The 15504-nt window shown below is 35.7% G+C and overlaps 1 protein-coding gene across 2 annotated transcripts in view; it reads right to left on the reverse strand.

Annotated features, from left to right (window-relative positions):
* Positions 1–356: 356 nt before the first annotated feature.
* The window catches only part of ASAH2 (N-acylsphingosine amidohydrolase 2), a 141574-nt gene continuing 126426 nt past the window's right edge, over positions 357–15504 (reverse strand). For both annotated transcript variants that reach the window (XM_077125304.1, XM_077125303.1), the window contains 5 exons: positions 13211–13306; positions 11088–11234; positions 8588–8647; positions 5032–5120; positions 357–3116 (listed from right to left, as the gene is read on the reverse strand). In XM_077125304.1, the coding sequence (XP_076981419.1) occupies positions 2927–3116; positions 5032–5120; positions 8588–8647; positions 11088–11234; positions 13211–13306 (582 nt within the window). In that variant the 3' untranslated portion in view covers positions 357–2926. The remainder of the gene's footprint in view (positions 3117–5031; positions 5121–8587; positions 8648–11087; positions 11235–13210; positions 13307–15504) is intronic.

The raw sequence follows: 15504 nt of genomic DNA on the forward strand, positions 1-15504 counted from the left end.
GTAAATGTCTTTAGTGTTTGGACAACTGTTGATCAGGTCTATTTCCTTATTTATAGCTGAATACATTCTAACTAATTGTGCAGAGAATATGCAAATTTTCATCTCTAGAATCAAACATAGTATGAAATTCTAACAATAGTATAAACCAGTGTGTTCAGAGTGGATACCTAGGAACCAAAAGCATCATTCAGAAGTTCTAAAGGCATGCTAGAATCAAATGATGATGAAATCTTTTAACTAAAATTTTCCTATGCTAGTGTATTAGAAAAAGCATTGTAGATCTGGTACATTAAGAAGAGGCATAATTAGGTAAATTAGAACTTATAAGCAAGTTCATTCCTGACCTCTTTGTCCAGAATTTCCTCATAAAACAATTTTACAAAGAGCAACCTGCCTAGAAAGATGTTAATTTTTGTTATTCTGGCAGAAAAGAATGCCAAACGTGTATTTTCCCAACAGATCTTCAGAGGGTGCAGGTAACTGAAGAATTGGTACCCTTACATTTGGGTGATTATTTACAGGTCATTTAGATTACTACCCAACCTAATTTATACGGACTCCACCATTTTTTTCCATCTCTTTGGAAGATAAAAATTGTTCACGTGTCTATATTACCTCTCCAAAAATATTTTCCCTGGTATAATTATAACTTATTGATTATTCTGTTGAATACTGAGAATTATATAATACTCATCAAAAGATACACACCTATAATAGTGATCATTTGGTGCCTTCTGAAGAAGGCAGATCATCCTTAAACCAGAGAAGGCAGGGTACAACAAATAAAACACAAACACTTAAACATGAGAAACAAATATATAATCCAAAAGAGTTCTCCCACCAACCCAATCCTTTATTTTCCACATTCTCCTTGAACTTTTACGAGTGTTGTCTACATGGTCTCAGCGCCAATGAACCACTCCCAGCAGTAGCCATAAACCCATTGCTTCGGTGTATTTATACTGACAGATCAGACCAGTCATTTTGTGTTGTTCTTTTATATTCAGGTGAATAAATGCAGGGATCTCATTTTATTTTTATATTTCAAAGCAGAAATAGAACCCCGCAGGTAGGAAGAGATGGCAGCAGGCTTGAGAATATGCTTCTAAGGGTTATTTAGGGTTGAGAATACAGATAGCCAGAGGGCTAGGTAAATAAGGATCAGATGAGACATAATGAAAATCACAGGCAGACAGAGGAAATCCTCAACGAGAGGAAAGGAGGCAGGGAAAAACCATTCAGATATTCCTCTGAGTAATGAGAACTACTTTTAAAAACCATATCCTAGGTTCTAGTATACTAATGTATCTGTCCGGGGTCAACTACTTTCACAATCACCTGCTCTTTTCTAGGCCCCTGAACTTTTACACTAAGTACTCTGGTGTCATTAGGAAAAAGTATCACTACCCTTTGAAGTTAGGATTAGGTAACTCTTCAGTGGTTAACTTTCATAGAAACAGCTGCTGCAGTGCTGAGTTATCAAAAAGTATTCCAAGCTCAATCTAATGTGATAAAGCATTGTTAAGTGATTAACAGACTTCAGGGTTTATTTTTTTAATTAAGGTTGATTTTTCCTAAAATGCTAAAGCTTTTGCACATATACTAATGTATGGCTTAGGTTTGGGAAATTTACTTCGCACACTAGGAGCTTCTAGTGAACTTGGATAATTGTAAATATAATTAGGACTTTCAGGAAATCAATGTCAGATTGTCATATTTCCGTCTTTGAGACATGAGATATGTTACAATGTATAAAAATTATGATATACAAGATGTGACTTGAAGATTACTGATTTTAAACATCCCCCCCGAACTTGTATATCAGATGGAATATTTTCCCCTTTGAAATAGTCATCTTTCGATGTTTATTATTTATCCCAGATATGACCAGATTGCTTGTCAAGGTCCAAGCACTAGTACAAAGCTGAGCATGTGAATAAGATGTAAGCCTTCATAAATATTCTCTGATTGTCTGGGCCCCTGAAGGAGTGAATGAATAATAAAAGAACAGATGAATAGATTTACAGCCTCACCACTGAGGACAACGGTCCTTGCTAGTAACACTTGTTTTAACATCTATACTAATAATGGCAAAGCTTTCCATTGGGTGGGTAATGGGCGGTGGGGGGCAGGCGAATATGACTAATGAAAACAGTCAAGAATAAGAGACAATCAATTGGAGTAAGGTCACTTAGGGAAACACAGGCATAATCAAAATATTACAAGTCTGAATTTCTTTTAAGTGGGCTCTGAAGGCAATTTCAGAAATTATTTGAGCATCAATAACAACGACTCTGAACTAGGCATATCAATTCCGGGGTAACTCTCAGAATGTGAAAAAATAACTGGCATGTTAATTTTCTGTTTCTCTCATTGGGCTCATACATTTACCATCAAAATTTACATAAGACTTTTTAATGTGATCGAGGAGGGAAGGTTCTGTAACTTTATGCCAAACTTAAATCAACAGAACTTCAGTTTTCTCCCCTATAAAGTGAAGGATAAAACTAGATGAGTTCTACAAGCCAAACTTTTTCAGTGCTTAATTTTCAATAATTCTATAAATAAAAAGGTGAAATATTCACATGTCTTGATCTACTCTTACTAACATTTCAGAGGTTTCATTTTGAAGGGAACTGTCCCTTTAAACAGCCACAAGCACCCCAAGGGAAATCAAGGGAATACAGCTTTAGGCTGTATGTACCTGCCCCAGGGTACAAGTACATAGCTGTTGAACAAAATAAACGGGACACAGACATCTCATACACACATGCATGCATGTATACACCTCTGCCCCATTTGCAGCAAACGATTCAAAAACAGGGATGATTATAGAAGCCAGTAGGGTAGCTTACATTCATGTCAGGTGAAATCAGTCATGTTAATCATTTATGGTGAAATCTTTATATGATTTGCCCACTATTCATTAAGTAGCTGCGATTGTAAAAGTGGAGGAAGTGCCCTCAAATGAAAGTATAACTGGAGATTGGAACAAATTCTGCTTCCGCTTGTGTCCAAAGTATCTTATTCTGTAGAGTCCAGGCTGAGCAGTGGCTGGAATATGCCATTCTATCGCTGCCTTGCTCTGGCCCAGTGATCCCTTGTGCCAATAAAATCTGTTGGTGGGAAACAAACAAACAAACAAATCCCAATTTTACTCTTAAAAATGTGTGATTAGTCATTCTTTCAATGAATAGTCATGGAGTGCCTACTATGAACAAGGCACTATTTTAGATATTGGGGTAGAGCAATGAACAAAACAGACATAAATCCCTTGTTTCTAGAACAGAAACTGTAAAGAAAGGCTGTTTGTAGAAATATCTTCATTTGTTCACCCTGTCTAAGTACCTAAACTCTATCCATCTCAGGAAGGCTTACCTGATATTCAGGACACACTTAGTTTTGTTTTGTTGCCTGCTTTGGAATTGCAATGGCATCCTTTTAGCCCTTATCATACCCTGCCTCAACTGACACTTCTTTTCACATCTAGATTCATTTTTCAAAGCACATATATCTTTGAAAGAGTACATGTGCCAGACTCTATTCTAGAGGATATAGTAGTGAACAAGATAGGAAGGGGTCATGGTTTCATGGTCTCCTGGGGTCAGAAGAAAGGCAATAAACAAGTAAACTGATCAATAATTTTAAAAGTGATAAACACAATGAAGAAAATAAGACAGGGGCCTCACTGACCAGTTGTCATTTGAACTGAGGTCTGAATAATATAAAAAGCCCACACAGATCTGTAGAGAGAACATTCTAAGAAGAAGAAACAGAATGCAAAGTGACTGACGCAGGACCAGATTTGGTGTTTGAAGGAAGAGAAGGCAAGATTAGGGGTTAGTGATCTATGAAGACTGGTCAAGACAAAGACGCAGAGTTCAATCAGATCATGACAAGGAGTTCAGATGCTCTTCTAAATACAGTGGGACCCAAGGAGCTACCTGACTGATGTCCTCAGTTACGGAGAGAGTAAGTTCCTTGTTTGTCATAGAAACATTCTATGTTTCTCAGTTATAGCCCAGTGCCTTCAATAAATATTTGATGAGGCTGCTGCTGAACAAGGCAGATGTCTGTATATAATAACCTCAAGGTTGACTTCTATTCTGATTTTTAGCTTTTGAAAGTAAATCATTTTTTTAATTTTCTGTATAACCCATTTTTATTATAAATATGTATTACTCGTTAAAAAATCGCCTATACCCTAGAGTCCTAAACATCAGAGATAAAGTAAACCCATATTTATATATGGCTGTTAGATAGGCCACAGCATCAAATTCCTATTTTCAATTTACAACATGAACTAAACAAAGATGCAAATGATCACTTAGCTTGATGCAATCTGAATTAGATGCAAATTACCAAAAATTTTATCCACTTCCATGCTACTGTCCCATGGTATGAATTTCACAGACTTGGGAACAGAAACATTTTCTTACTTGAGAACATTGTCAAATTTTCAAAATATCTATTCAACTCAGGAGAGTAATAATCGAAGGCACTGAGATATGTCTCTCTCAGGAAACTCAGTAAGCACATTCTCTCCCTGCTTGAGTCAGTAATAGCTAAACACTTAAACCTCTCATGTTTCAGCAACTCAAATCAATAATTGCTGGATATATATAAATGTGGAATACATGTCAGGTATAGGATCACTGTTATTTTCCCAGCAGAAATGTCAAACTCTACAAAGTCATCTTAATACCCTCACTCAGAACCCCTTTCAACTAATTTGCAAAAAGCCTAGCCAGATTTTAGGGGCAATGTCCGTGGTCATGGAAAAAAAGAAGTAACAGGTGGATATAAGAATGAATGTCATAATCTCATTAGCCTCAAATCTTATAGAAGAACAAGGCATATTTTATAAAACGTAGAGTCAGACAGAAGTCTAATAAATCAACCAAACATGGCAGAAGTTTCTTTGTGAATTTAGTATCATTAATACCATGTATTGAGGCAGTCCTCTCATTTGTCTTCCCTGCATTACTACCCAATTGTTTTCAGGACAAAATATTCAATAGACATGCTCACCGAGTTTCCCAGGAGGCATCATTATACACTATTTGCCATGTAGCTGAAGTGTTTTCATATTTCTCCACAGTGAGGAAGGTGTCATGGGTCTGAAATGCAATTAATATAATTGATCAGGCACTGCACAACAGAAGAACCCTGTCTATAAATACTCCCTTGTTGACCAAATGCTAACCCACTGATAGTGTATTTGAAAATGTATCAAACTTGTACCAAATTCTTGGCTGTTCCTCTTAAAATTCTATGAAATGTCTTCAGAGTATTAATTTGTTCAGACTACTAAAAAAACTACCAGTTTTTTTTAGAAATTTGAATGGAGCATTATTTTCGAGCTGATAGAAAATTTGGGAAACTAGGACAAGGAAGAGATTGGGAATTGAACTGGAGATTTAAAAATGACTTTTCATGACACCTTTATCGATCTAGATCGATCGATCTTTATAGATCTAGATTAGCAAGTTTTTGCTAAACACATCAAGATTTAGAAGAGAAAATGAGAGAATTTCCTCACCTTTCTACCTCCAGGTAAATGAGTTATTAGTTATATACCTCCCCAAGTGAAATAAGAATTGAAGAAGATGAATCACTCATCCTTGTCCTAAGGTAGTAAAGGCAGTTCCTATGTTTTGCCACAGTGGGCTCCTAGAATTCACATCATAAGAGGATTTTATTTCCCCCACTGGAAAAATGTCATAATAGAGCAATTTTTTCTAGGCCAAGATTTCACCTTCAAATAAAGTACAGATTTGAATAATATTTTTAAAAGTTGCAAAGCCCATAAATATATTTCCTTCAAAATTTTTTAGATTGTGCATCCCTCAAAGGTAGGACTTGTGTCTGAATCACCTTTATTCATCACATCTGTCATTTACTTGTCATTTACAGGTGCTCAAATAAACCTTCACTGAGTTCCTCATTTATTTAAAGTTGGGCCACAGGATCATTTAAAAGTTCTCTAACCATTCAAATAATGGATTATATTCAATAAAGAAGATTTCATAACCATGGTGACTTGTGAAGAAAGCTTTGTTTCTGCATATTCATGGCAGAGGGACATGGGGTGGCCTTAGATGAAGTAGGAGATAGGGTGGGACCTAATGAATATTAAAGTGGAGATAAGGGTATAGCTTTAAGCAGCTGAATATGAGGAACAAAGCCTGTGGCTCTCTGTCCCCATCTCTCTACTTTAATCTCCTTCAAGGGCATAGTTAGTCAATGCAAGTTACTTAATCTCTCTAGGTCTTAGCTTACACATCTATAAAATAGGGGTAATAAAACCTAATTTTTGCATAGTAGTGAAGAGTAAATTAGATTTCATGCCTCCCAGAGGTGTAAACCTCCCTGGCAATGTGGCACAGAAATCCTAGAATGAGCTGTGACTCAGCATCAAGGGATTGAGAAAACTTTCTTAACTGAAAGGGGGAAGAGAGAAATGAGACAAAATAAAGTGTCAGTGGCTGAGAGATTTCAAAAAGAGTCGAGAGGTTATCCTGGAGGTTATTCTTACGCATTGTATAGATACCCCCTTTTTAGTCTATGGTATTAGAGAGGCTGGAGGGAACTGCCTGAAAATGTAGAGCTGTGTTCCAGTAGCCATGTTTCCTGAAGATGATTGTATAATGATATAGCTTTCACAATGTGACTGTGTGATTGTGAAAACCTTGTGTCTGATGCTCCTTTTATCTATGATATGGACAGATGAGTAAAACATAGGGATTAAAAATAAATAATAATAGGGGGACCAAATGTTAAAATAAATTGAGTAGCTTGAAATACTAGTGATCAATGAAAGGGAGTGGCAAGGGGTATAGAAAAAAATAGGGAGAATAAAGGTTAAAATATACTGAGTAGATGGAAATACTAGCAGTCAATGAGAGGGTGGGGTAAGGGGTATGGTATGTATGAGATTTTTCTTCTTTTTATTTCTTTTTCTGGAGTGATGCAAATGTTCTAAGAAATGATCATGATGATGAATATAAAACTATGTGATATATTATGTCATTGATTATACACCAAGAATGTAATGTTCATATGTTAAGAATGGGTTTGTATGTTGTTATGTTTTATCAAAACAATATATTTTTAAAAATTAGATTCTTTTATACTTTTCATAACGCACTTAGTGTAGAACATGTAGATAGTAAATAAGCATTTGGAAAATAGTGATGACAATGATGATGTGATGATTACTATTAATAAAAGGTACTGGAAATTGTTTTATGCCAAGTTCCAAAGCATTCTTAGAAACACTGTGTCCTTCTGCTTCTGCATATCAACAATGACAATAGTATTTCTCCAATCCAAGGTTATCACATGACAACTAAACCTGCAGTTTCAATATAACACTTTGATATCTTCAGAAAAAGTAATGCTATATGCATTTTAAAAGTACCTTGAAATAACTTGGCTTCCCAGAGAAATCAACTCAAACAAATTCCCATTGACTAAGCAATAGAACATTTTTTCCCAATGTCATATTTGATGTTATATTGCTACAATGGCTATTACAGCAATAATGACATTTTAATGAACAGAAATCGGAAGACAGATTCTTCTAGGAAGAATGGTTTTGGATAGAGTGAATGCATCTTCAGCTATGGTAAAAGGTCTGATCTTGAAATCACTTTTATATGCCCACTCTCCTTTTCCTCTATATGATTCCTTATTATTTGAATTTTTACAAGTTGAATATGCCCATGTATGGTTTGTATAGTACAAGAACGTTCTAAGAAGTTACAGACAAGTAAAGTTACTTTGTTTTATTAATGTGCATATTTCATACATATATGCTTTTCATATGTGTACTATATATACACACATACATACAAATATGGCAAAATCAAAAGTCTGAAATATGTAACAAACTATTAACAGTGGTTACCCTGGAGAGTAGGTGTGTAGAGAGAGGGGTAATTTCACATTCTACCTTATGCACTCATATATTGTTGCTTTGACACTGGATATTCATTTCTTGTGTCATTTTTTCAGACTAACTAAACAAATGCTCTAATAATGCCAATAGTAAATAGGAAGTGGCCAATGCAGGTAAAAGTAAAAGCACATTGACCAGGGCTTCAAGCCAGCAGTGTCCTCCAGGGGACCTGTGGTCATTCCATGACTGTAGAGGTAGGCCCAGGGGCAACAGCACTGAAGGAGGTAGAGAGGGCCAAAAAGGAGTAGAAGGGAACGAGACATACACTTCATTTGCTTGGTCTTTTGATTATTTTACCAAAAAAAATAGTACAGTTTCAAATCTGAATACCTAAATGAGAATGTGCTAAAATCAACATCTTCTAAAGAGACAATGCAGTTCTCTATGCATTGTGCTATACATGGTCATAGGGAGACCTAGCTAAGTGTTTCCTCTGTGCTCTTTTCCCAGATTCAATTCTACATTACCTCTACACACTAAAAATTTTCTCACACCCACAAAATAAAAGGAAAAAACATGTTGCCACATTTTATCCTTATGTTTTTAACCTTTGTAGGGATATTCAAAGTGAATAAAAGGCCAAAATTAAATTGAATTTTTTTTTAAATATTCGTTGACGCATACCTGGTTTTCTGCTGAATTCTTTGGGTTAGCACCTACAAAAACAACTTCAGCAACTTCTCCCTGGAAAAAGAAATGGCTTCTTTACCACGCTTATATTTGGGACACTATTTACATATTCTAGGATTCTTGATGACCATGTGGATTCTACTCTATTTAAACAAGTGAGCTATCGTCTAAAAATTTTAGAGAAATTACTCTTGAAATAACGTACACAGGAACTTTTGGCCAGTGAATTATTCCAGAACATCTAACCAATAACTTTGCTTGTGGTAGAAGCATATATAGGTGAAGCTCTAGATCTATAGTTCATATTAATGATAGTACATTAAAATAGGTTCTTCAATCCTTGGTTTTTTCTCCCCAGCAACTTTTTCTTCCCAACACACACAAACATACATGGAACAGATTAAATTAAATAAGAGAAATCAAAATTTTCCATGGACAACTTACACTTACAGTTATACAAGATGGAATACCTGAAACAACTAAAATACTGGACAAAATGTGTATAAAACATTGGTTTTTAAGAAGTGGTCATCAAATAAGGAAAGACGGTGATCCATAAGAGGCAGGAAATAAGTTAACTCTGTAATCGCCCCAGCAAAATGCCTTCAGAGAGCTTATAGGCCACGGTACAAGGAGGTGAAACTCAGGCAAAAGCTAGAAATCTCCATACATTGAGGATATGAGGATATGTGGACATCCATAATGGCCAAAGAGACTTAATGTCACATGATATAGTATGAGAGAAAGGTAGCACCAAGGAGAAGAAATCATCACAGAGGACTCTGCAAAGCAGCAGAGGGGCCCCCTCAACTCTGCATGAATGTGGGTGAACTACTTGAAGACTGGAAAAGGACCACTTAAAAGAATCAGAGGGAACAATCCTCAAACTCAAACTGAGATGTAAAAATCTCCTGTTCCCACCTGTTTCCCATTGAAAAGCCTCATAATTTTTACTCTAGACTAAAAACTGCTCTGGCCCTGCCTAAAAAGCTTAAAAGTAAGAATCAAAAGGATAAAGCTCTTTCCAAGTTAATAATCACATCAAAGAACAAAGCTCAAAAACATTTATAGGAATCGAAAAATAACTCACACCTTACAAGGTAAAATTTACAAATGTCTGGCATCTAATAAAAAATAATAAGTCATTCAAAGCATAGAAGCAAGCAAAAGAAATATTACCCATAATAAGGAAAAAAATCAATCAAAACTGAACCATTAATGGTGTAGAGTTAGTCCACAAGGACACTGAAACAGTTCTTATAACTGTATGCCATATGCTCAAGAAGCTAAAAAACAAATAATGAACATGATAAGTATAGACATGGAAGATATTTTTAAACTTCAAGCATCTAAAAATGAAAACTAAAATGTCTGAGAAGAAAATATACTGGATATAATGATCAATTTAGACATTGCAGAAGAAAGGATTATTGAATTTGAAGACATAGCATAGAAACTATTCAAAATTTAAAATAAAGCAAAAATAAGACTGAAGAAAATGAAGGGAACAGCAGTGAGATGTGGGACAAATTCAAGCTGTCTGATATGTGGGTAATAAGGGTTCCCAAAGGAGAGGAAAAAGAAGGAAACACAGAAAAAAAATAGTTGAAAAAATTATGAGCAAAATTTTCCAAATCTATTGAAAAATTGGATTACCATCTGAAGAATCAATTAATGCAATACATTACATTAAAAGACTAAAAGGCAAAACTACTTGATGACCTCAGTAGACTGAAAAGCATTTGAAAAAATCCAAGACCAATTTCTGATTAAAAATAAAAATTTAACTCTGAACAAATTAGGCAGAGAAGGAAACTTTCTCAATCTGATAAAGAGCATCTACCAAAAAAAAAAAAAACTGAAGGAAACATCGTACTTAATAGTGAAAGACTAGATATATATTCCTCCTAAGATCAGAAACAATGCAAGATGTGCAGCCTTACAACTTCTATTCAACATCGTGTTCAAGATTCTAGCCAGTGCAATCGATCAATCAATCAATAAAGGGCATCCAGGAAAGGAATATAGAAAAGAATCCGTAAACCTGACATACAGGACATGATTCTACAGGTAGAAATTCCTAAGGAATAAGTTTAAAAATAAAAAACTACCAGAACTAATAACCAATTTAGCAAAGTTGCAAGGGACTAGATCAATAGATCCATATAAAAATAGCCATAGTATAAATCGTGTTTTATTTCTATGTTTTTCCTATCCTTAATTTAAGAGACAATTCTTTCAGGTGCTGTTGATGGTTCCAAAATTTGGATTTTAGAATTTCAATTATACATAATTCCACCCAAAAACTAAATATTTGCCCATTCTCATTATTATATTTTGCAAAGCCTATCTATGCAGAGATAAGAACAATTGTCAAAATTATCACCACTAACAGCAGCTCTAAATATGTCTTGATCAAAGGCAGGTGGTGACTTTTAACAACATTCTTTCACCACCCCAAAAAACGCTTCCAAGATCTCTTTGTAAGTCTTACCACTCTGTATTGAGGTTTCAGTGGTTCAAGTACATCCCCAAAAGTTTTGCCCGATGGTGTTCTATCCACAATGTTAGGAGTTAGCGGAACTTGCAGTTGTTTGAAATATGGAGGCTCTGGACCTCTGCTCAGGTTGGCTACTGTGTCCTAGAACAGAAAGCACTGGCTTAAAGGTGCACAGTGTGGAATCAAAGGCCCTTTCCCCAGGTCCCCTCCCCTCAACATGCCTTCACCTCACCCACATTTCAAGAGCTAACAATCTTTGACCAGATATGAGGGGAACCTTGCTGACATGTGAACCCAGACTTCCATAATTTAAAATTTTGTCATTAGAGGGAAGTTTTGGTCATAGGCAGCACTTTCATTCCCATAGACAATATGGTCCAGGGGTCAGAGGGCCAGCTTGGGAGCATCTTTCCAAGTCTGAGTTCTGAGTCCCTCATGTTTTTAATGGTGCAACTTTGGATAGGAACCTAACATGAATAAACCTTCATAACATGACACTGTCATTACTATTTTAATTTTTAAAAAGTGTTGAGCCTCTCTTACCCAGTCAGTATCAAGTCTTTTTCCTGCATCTTTCTCTCTGCTAATTAAGGAATATAATAAATATATTTTCCATTTAAAATCAACTTACATCCTGACAGGTTTATTCTATGCTTTCCACAAAATTTATCACCTTTAATAGTGTTCTCAAAATGCTAATCTCAAATTTGAAATAGCCTTTCATGTGTTTTCAGTATACTTTAATCCTCATATTATATAGTTAATTTGTATTACAACTATATGTGGTAAGTATATAGCATCATGCCCATTTTGGAAATGAGAAAATAGGCTTGAACATATTCAATGATTTTCTCAAGATCGGATAACTAGTTTTAAGATGTACAGCCATAAAGTCGACTGCGAAACAAAATTTCTCAAAATGAATTGCATTTTTTTTCTTCACTATAGATCCATGGGAAGAACTATAGTCCTATGACAATGAAGTTAAACAGTGGTTATCTTTAGGTTATGGGTTCATAGTTTTCTGGATAATCTGAACATTCTATCAGTAGATATAACTTTTATCATGAAAAGTATAGTTATACTTTTAGAAAAAGAAGTATCAGACTTAAAATTGAGAGAAATGCTATGATAAAGCAATAATTAGGTTATTAAAATATATCCCAAATGAATACATTGTACAAAATTTCAAAAACGATCACCAATTAGACAGAAGCAGATGACACTGCTGATATCCTACTGTTTTTTGACCTAGAAAAACAGCAATTTCATCTGCTTCAATTTAGTATATCCAAACACTTTCTTAAAAAGGGCTGTATTGGCTTTACCGGGCTGTAATTGTCCCAGGCTTCATTGGAGCTGTTGGCATTATAAAAGGGTCTGTTCATTATTTCACATTCTTTATCCTGCTTGTTGACTAATCTTTAGACATCACAGTACAGCTTCATAAATACTTATGTCCAAAAGGGAAGATTTCCACAAGTGAAGTTCCTTTAAGCACTTTTCCAAAGTAAGCTTGTATAGCTGCATACATTTTAGTCGTGCATAGAGAGCGTGACTTCCAATATACTACTGTGTTTCATTAAATCTAAGATTCCATTGACTATAACAACTATTATTACTTTTTGAACCACCAGAAACTAAAAACATGTTAATAATTATAATTTTAAGATTTTACTGATTGGAAGCTGCATCTCCATTTCCAAGATATTACAGTGTGGGAAGGGAACACATTAAAATTTATGTTCACTTCAGCTGGCAAAGGGATTAGATTAGAGAACTCTGGTTCAGCTCCCAGTTATAGTTAGCCTGGTCCCTTAGCATCTGTGAGCCTATTTGCTCATCTGAAAAATGGGAAAAAACAATACCTCCTTAACTATCATGATGATTATAAGGATAATATAAGATAGCATGTGTGGAAAAAAAAACCATCACCACCAAAGGATATTAACTAATCTGAATTTTACTATCAGTTTCATTTCTTACAGATACCTTGTAGCCATAATATTTTTTAAACCATAAAGGTTTTGAGAGACACTGAACGCTCAGAGTTAAGGTTCTCTTTGCTTCTGTCCTAATCCCCACCCCAGACACACACATATACAATATTTGGTTACCGTGGCAATGGCCTTAGCAAGGCCTCTGAAGAGCTGGATGTAAGCTGACAGAGTATGTGGTCCATAAATAGTTGAAGCTGCCTCGTACCGCTGAACCTGCAGGGCAGGAAGCAGAGAGCTGTGTACGGTTGTGCACATCTCAGTCTATTTATAGAGGTGTCCTATCTTGGTGAAGGATGATGCTTGAAGGTCTAACATAATTCAACACTGGCATAACTCAAGATTAATTATGAGAAAGGAAAGCAGGCATTTCCATTTTTGCTAGCCAAACTGAATGACTCCCATCACCTACACTCAAAAGGCAAGGGATTCTCTTGGTTTATGCCATTTGGGCTGTACTCCATTTAATCTGAAACAGGGGACTAGCTCCTACGTCTGTTGTAAGTAGCTGTAAAATAAACACTAATCTCAAATGTTTTTCCCCTAGGGCCTATAGCAGGAGAAAACCAAGGAAAAAAGTGCCTTAGTAACTCCTGGGTAAATGGGTAGTTTCTGTACTCTCTGAAGAAGGACATTTAACCCACCATAGCTGTGAACCAAAACCAAAGACATCTCCTATTACTTGAACTCCAGGCTTTCATTGTTCCTCAGGATCCTCAAATCTACCAAATCTAAAATGGAACTCATCACTCCAGATATACCATCTTTCCCTGCAGCCTTCTTCATCTCAATGACTGCCATTCTCCCAGTTTCCAAGCAAGAATCATTTGGCAGTTATCTGAAACGCCTCTGCTTCCTTTATCCTATGTCATGTACATTTACAAGTCTTGCTATTTTATTTCCTTAAAATCCCTTAAATCCTTCCATTTTCCCATCTCCACTGCTTTTACTTTAGTTCAAACCCTTATCTCTCAATCGGATCATAACTATTGCATCTTAATCAGTTCTCTGCCTCTAGGCTTGCCCTTCCAAGTACTTTTCTACACTGCCATCCTAGTAACCATTCTAAATTACAAAGTTGATAAGACCACATTATCTTTCTTTGAATCCTACTGCAGTTCTCAAAGACCTTCTTTAATGAGTAAAAAACTCCAAAATGTGGCATATAAGGTTTTCCATCAACAAACCACTGCCTCCCACTCTATATCCTGTCTCATGACATCACCAACACCAGTTTTAGTCTATGGTATACAACCAATTACAGTCCCTTAAATGTGCTAAGTTTGCATATGTAGTTCCCTCTATATGGAAAACCCTCCTAACCTTTATTTGCCTAACTTTTATTTAGTCAGCACCTTTCATTCTCAAAAACTCAAACAGATAATACATCTTCTGAAAACCTACCAGTTCTTGTCCTCAATAGCTGTCCTCAGTCAGAATTGGTGCACTTTCTCTATGTTTTCAAATCACTTTGTGCATGCCTTTCATAGAAATGCCATCATCTGCTTTAGTCTTTGTACTTTCTCCTAGACCATTAACTTCTAGCAGTCTCGAGAGCAGGGGCAAAATCTTATTCATCGTTTTGCCCCCAGCCAATAGCTGACATGGTATGTCACAACACACACTTGTTGAATAAATGAGTGAATAGTAATCCTTGCAGAAGCATGTCCTTGGGCTAGAAGACAATCCAGTAAGGGTTCCTAACATTGTTTTTGCCATGGACTCCTTTGGGAGTCAGTAGAGGCCTATGTACCCCTCTCAGAATAATGATTCTAAATGCATAAAATAAAATACATGGGATTCACAAAGGAAGCCATTTAGATTGAAATAAACTTGTCAAACTATAATAAACCAATTTTGTGACTATAATAATTTATGTGCCTTTTATTACATTATTAAATAAGAACTAGGAACTGACCTAATAACTCTGTGATTTCCAGAAGCAATGACAGTAAGATATTTCCAGGTCTGCAATATCTGTCTATGATATGAAACTACTTGCAGTTCCTACTAGTGATGAAGGCAGAGGTACTGCTAATACTACCGTGTTCTATTGTTTTAATTCTTAATTGAATAAAATGTTAAATAACACATAGAGATTAGGGGGGAAAAGATGTAATTTTTGCTATCCATATTTTCCCCAGTTAATTTATTCATCAGGATTTCAGGATTTCCTAGAAGACAGGTACCTTCAGTAAAGCCCACAGAGAGCAGCAGGGCAGATTCCACTGCAAATATCCATGAAGATTTGTCAAGAAGTAGACTGTATACGTCTGTTTGAACTGCCAAGGCACACCAGCAGCTATACTGTATTAGAAATCATTAATTATGGGACTCTGGATGGTTTTAACTTCTACTGTTAAAATGTATTTGGGTTATTTTCTTGACTTACTATAAACAGAGAAACATTACAA

This window comes from Tamandua tetradactyla, chromosome 13 (assembly GCF_023851605.1).
Source record: "Tamandua tetradactyla isolate mTamTet1 chromosome 13, mTamTet1.pri, whole genome shotgun sequence".
Lineage (NCBI taxonomy): Eukaryota > Metazoa > Chordata > Mammalia > Pilosa > Myrmecophagidae > Tamandua > Tamandua tetradactyla.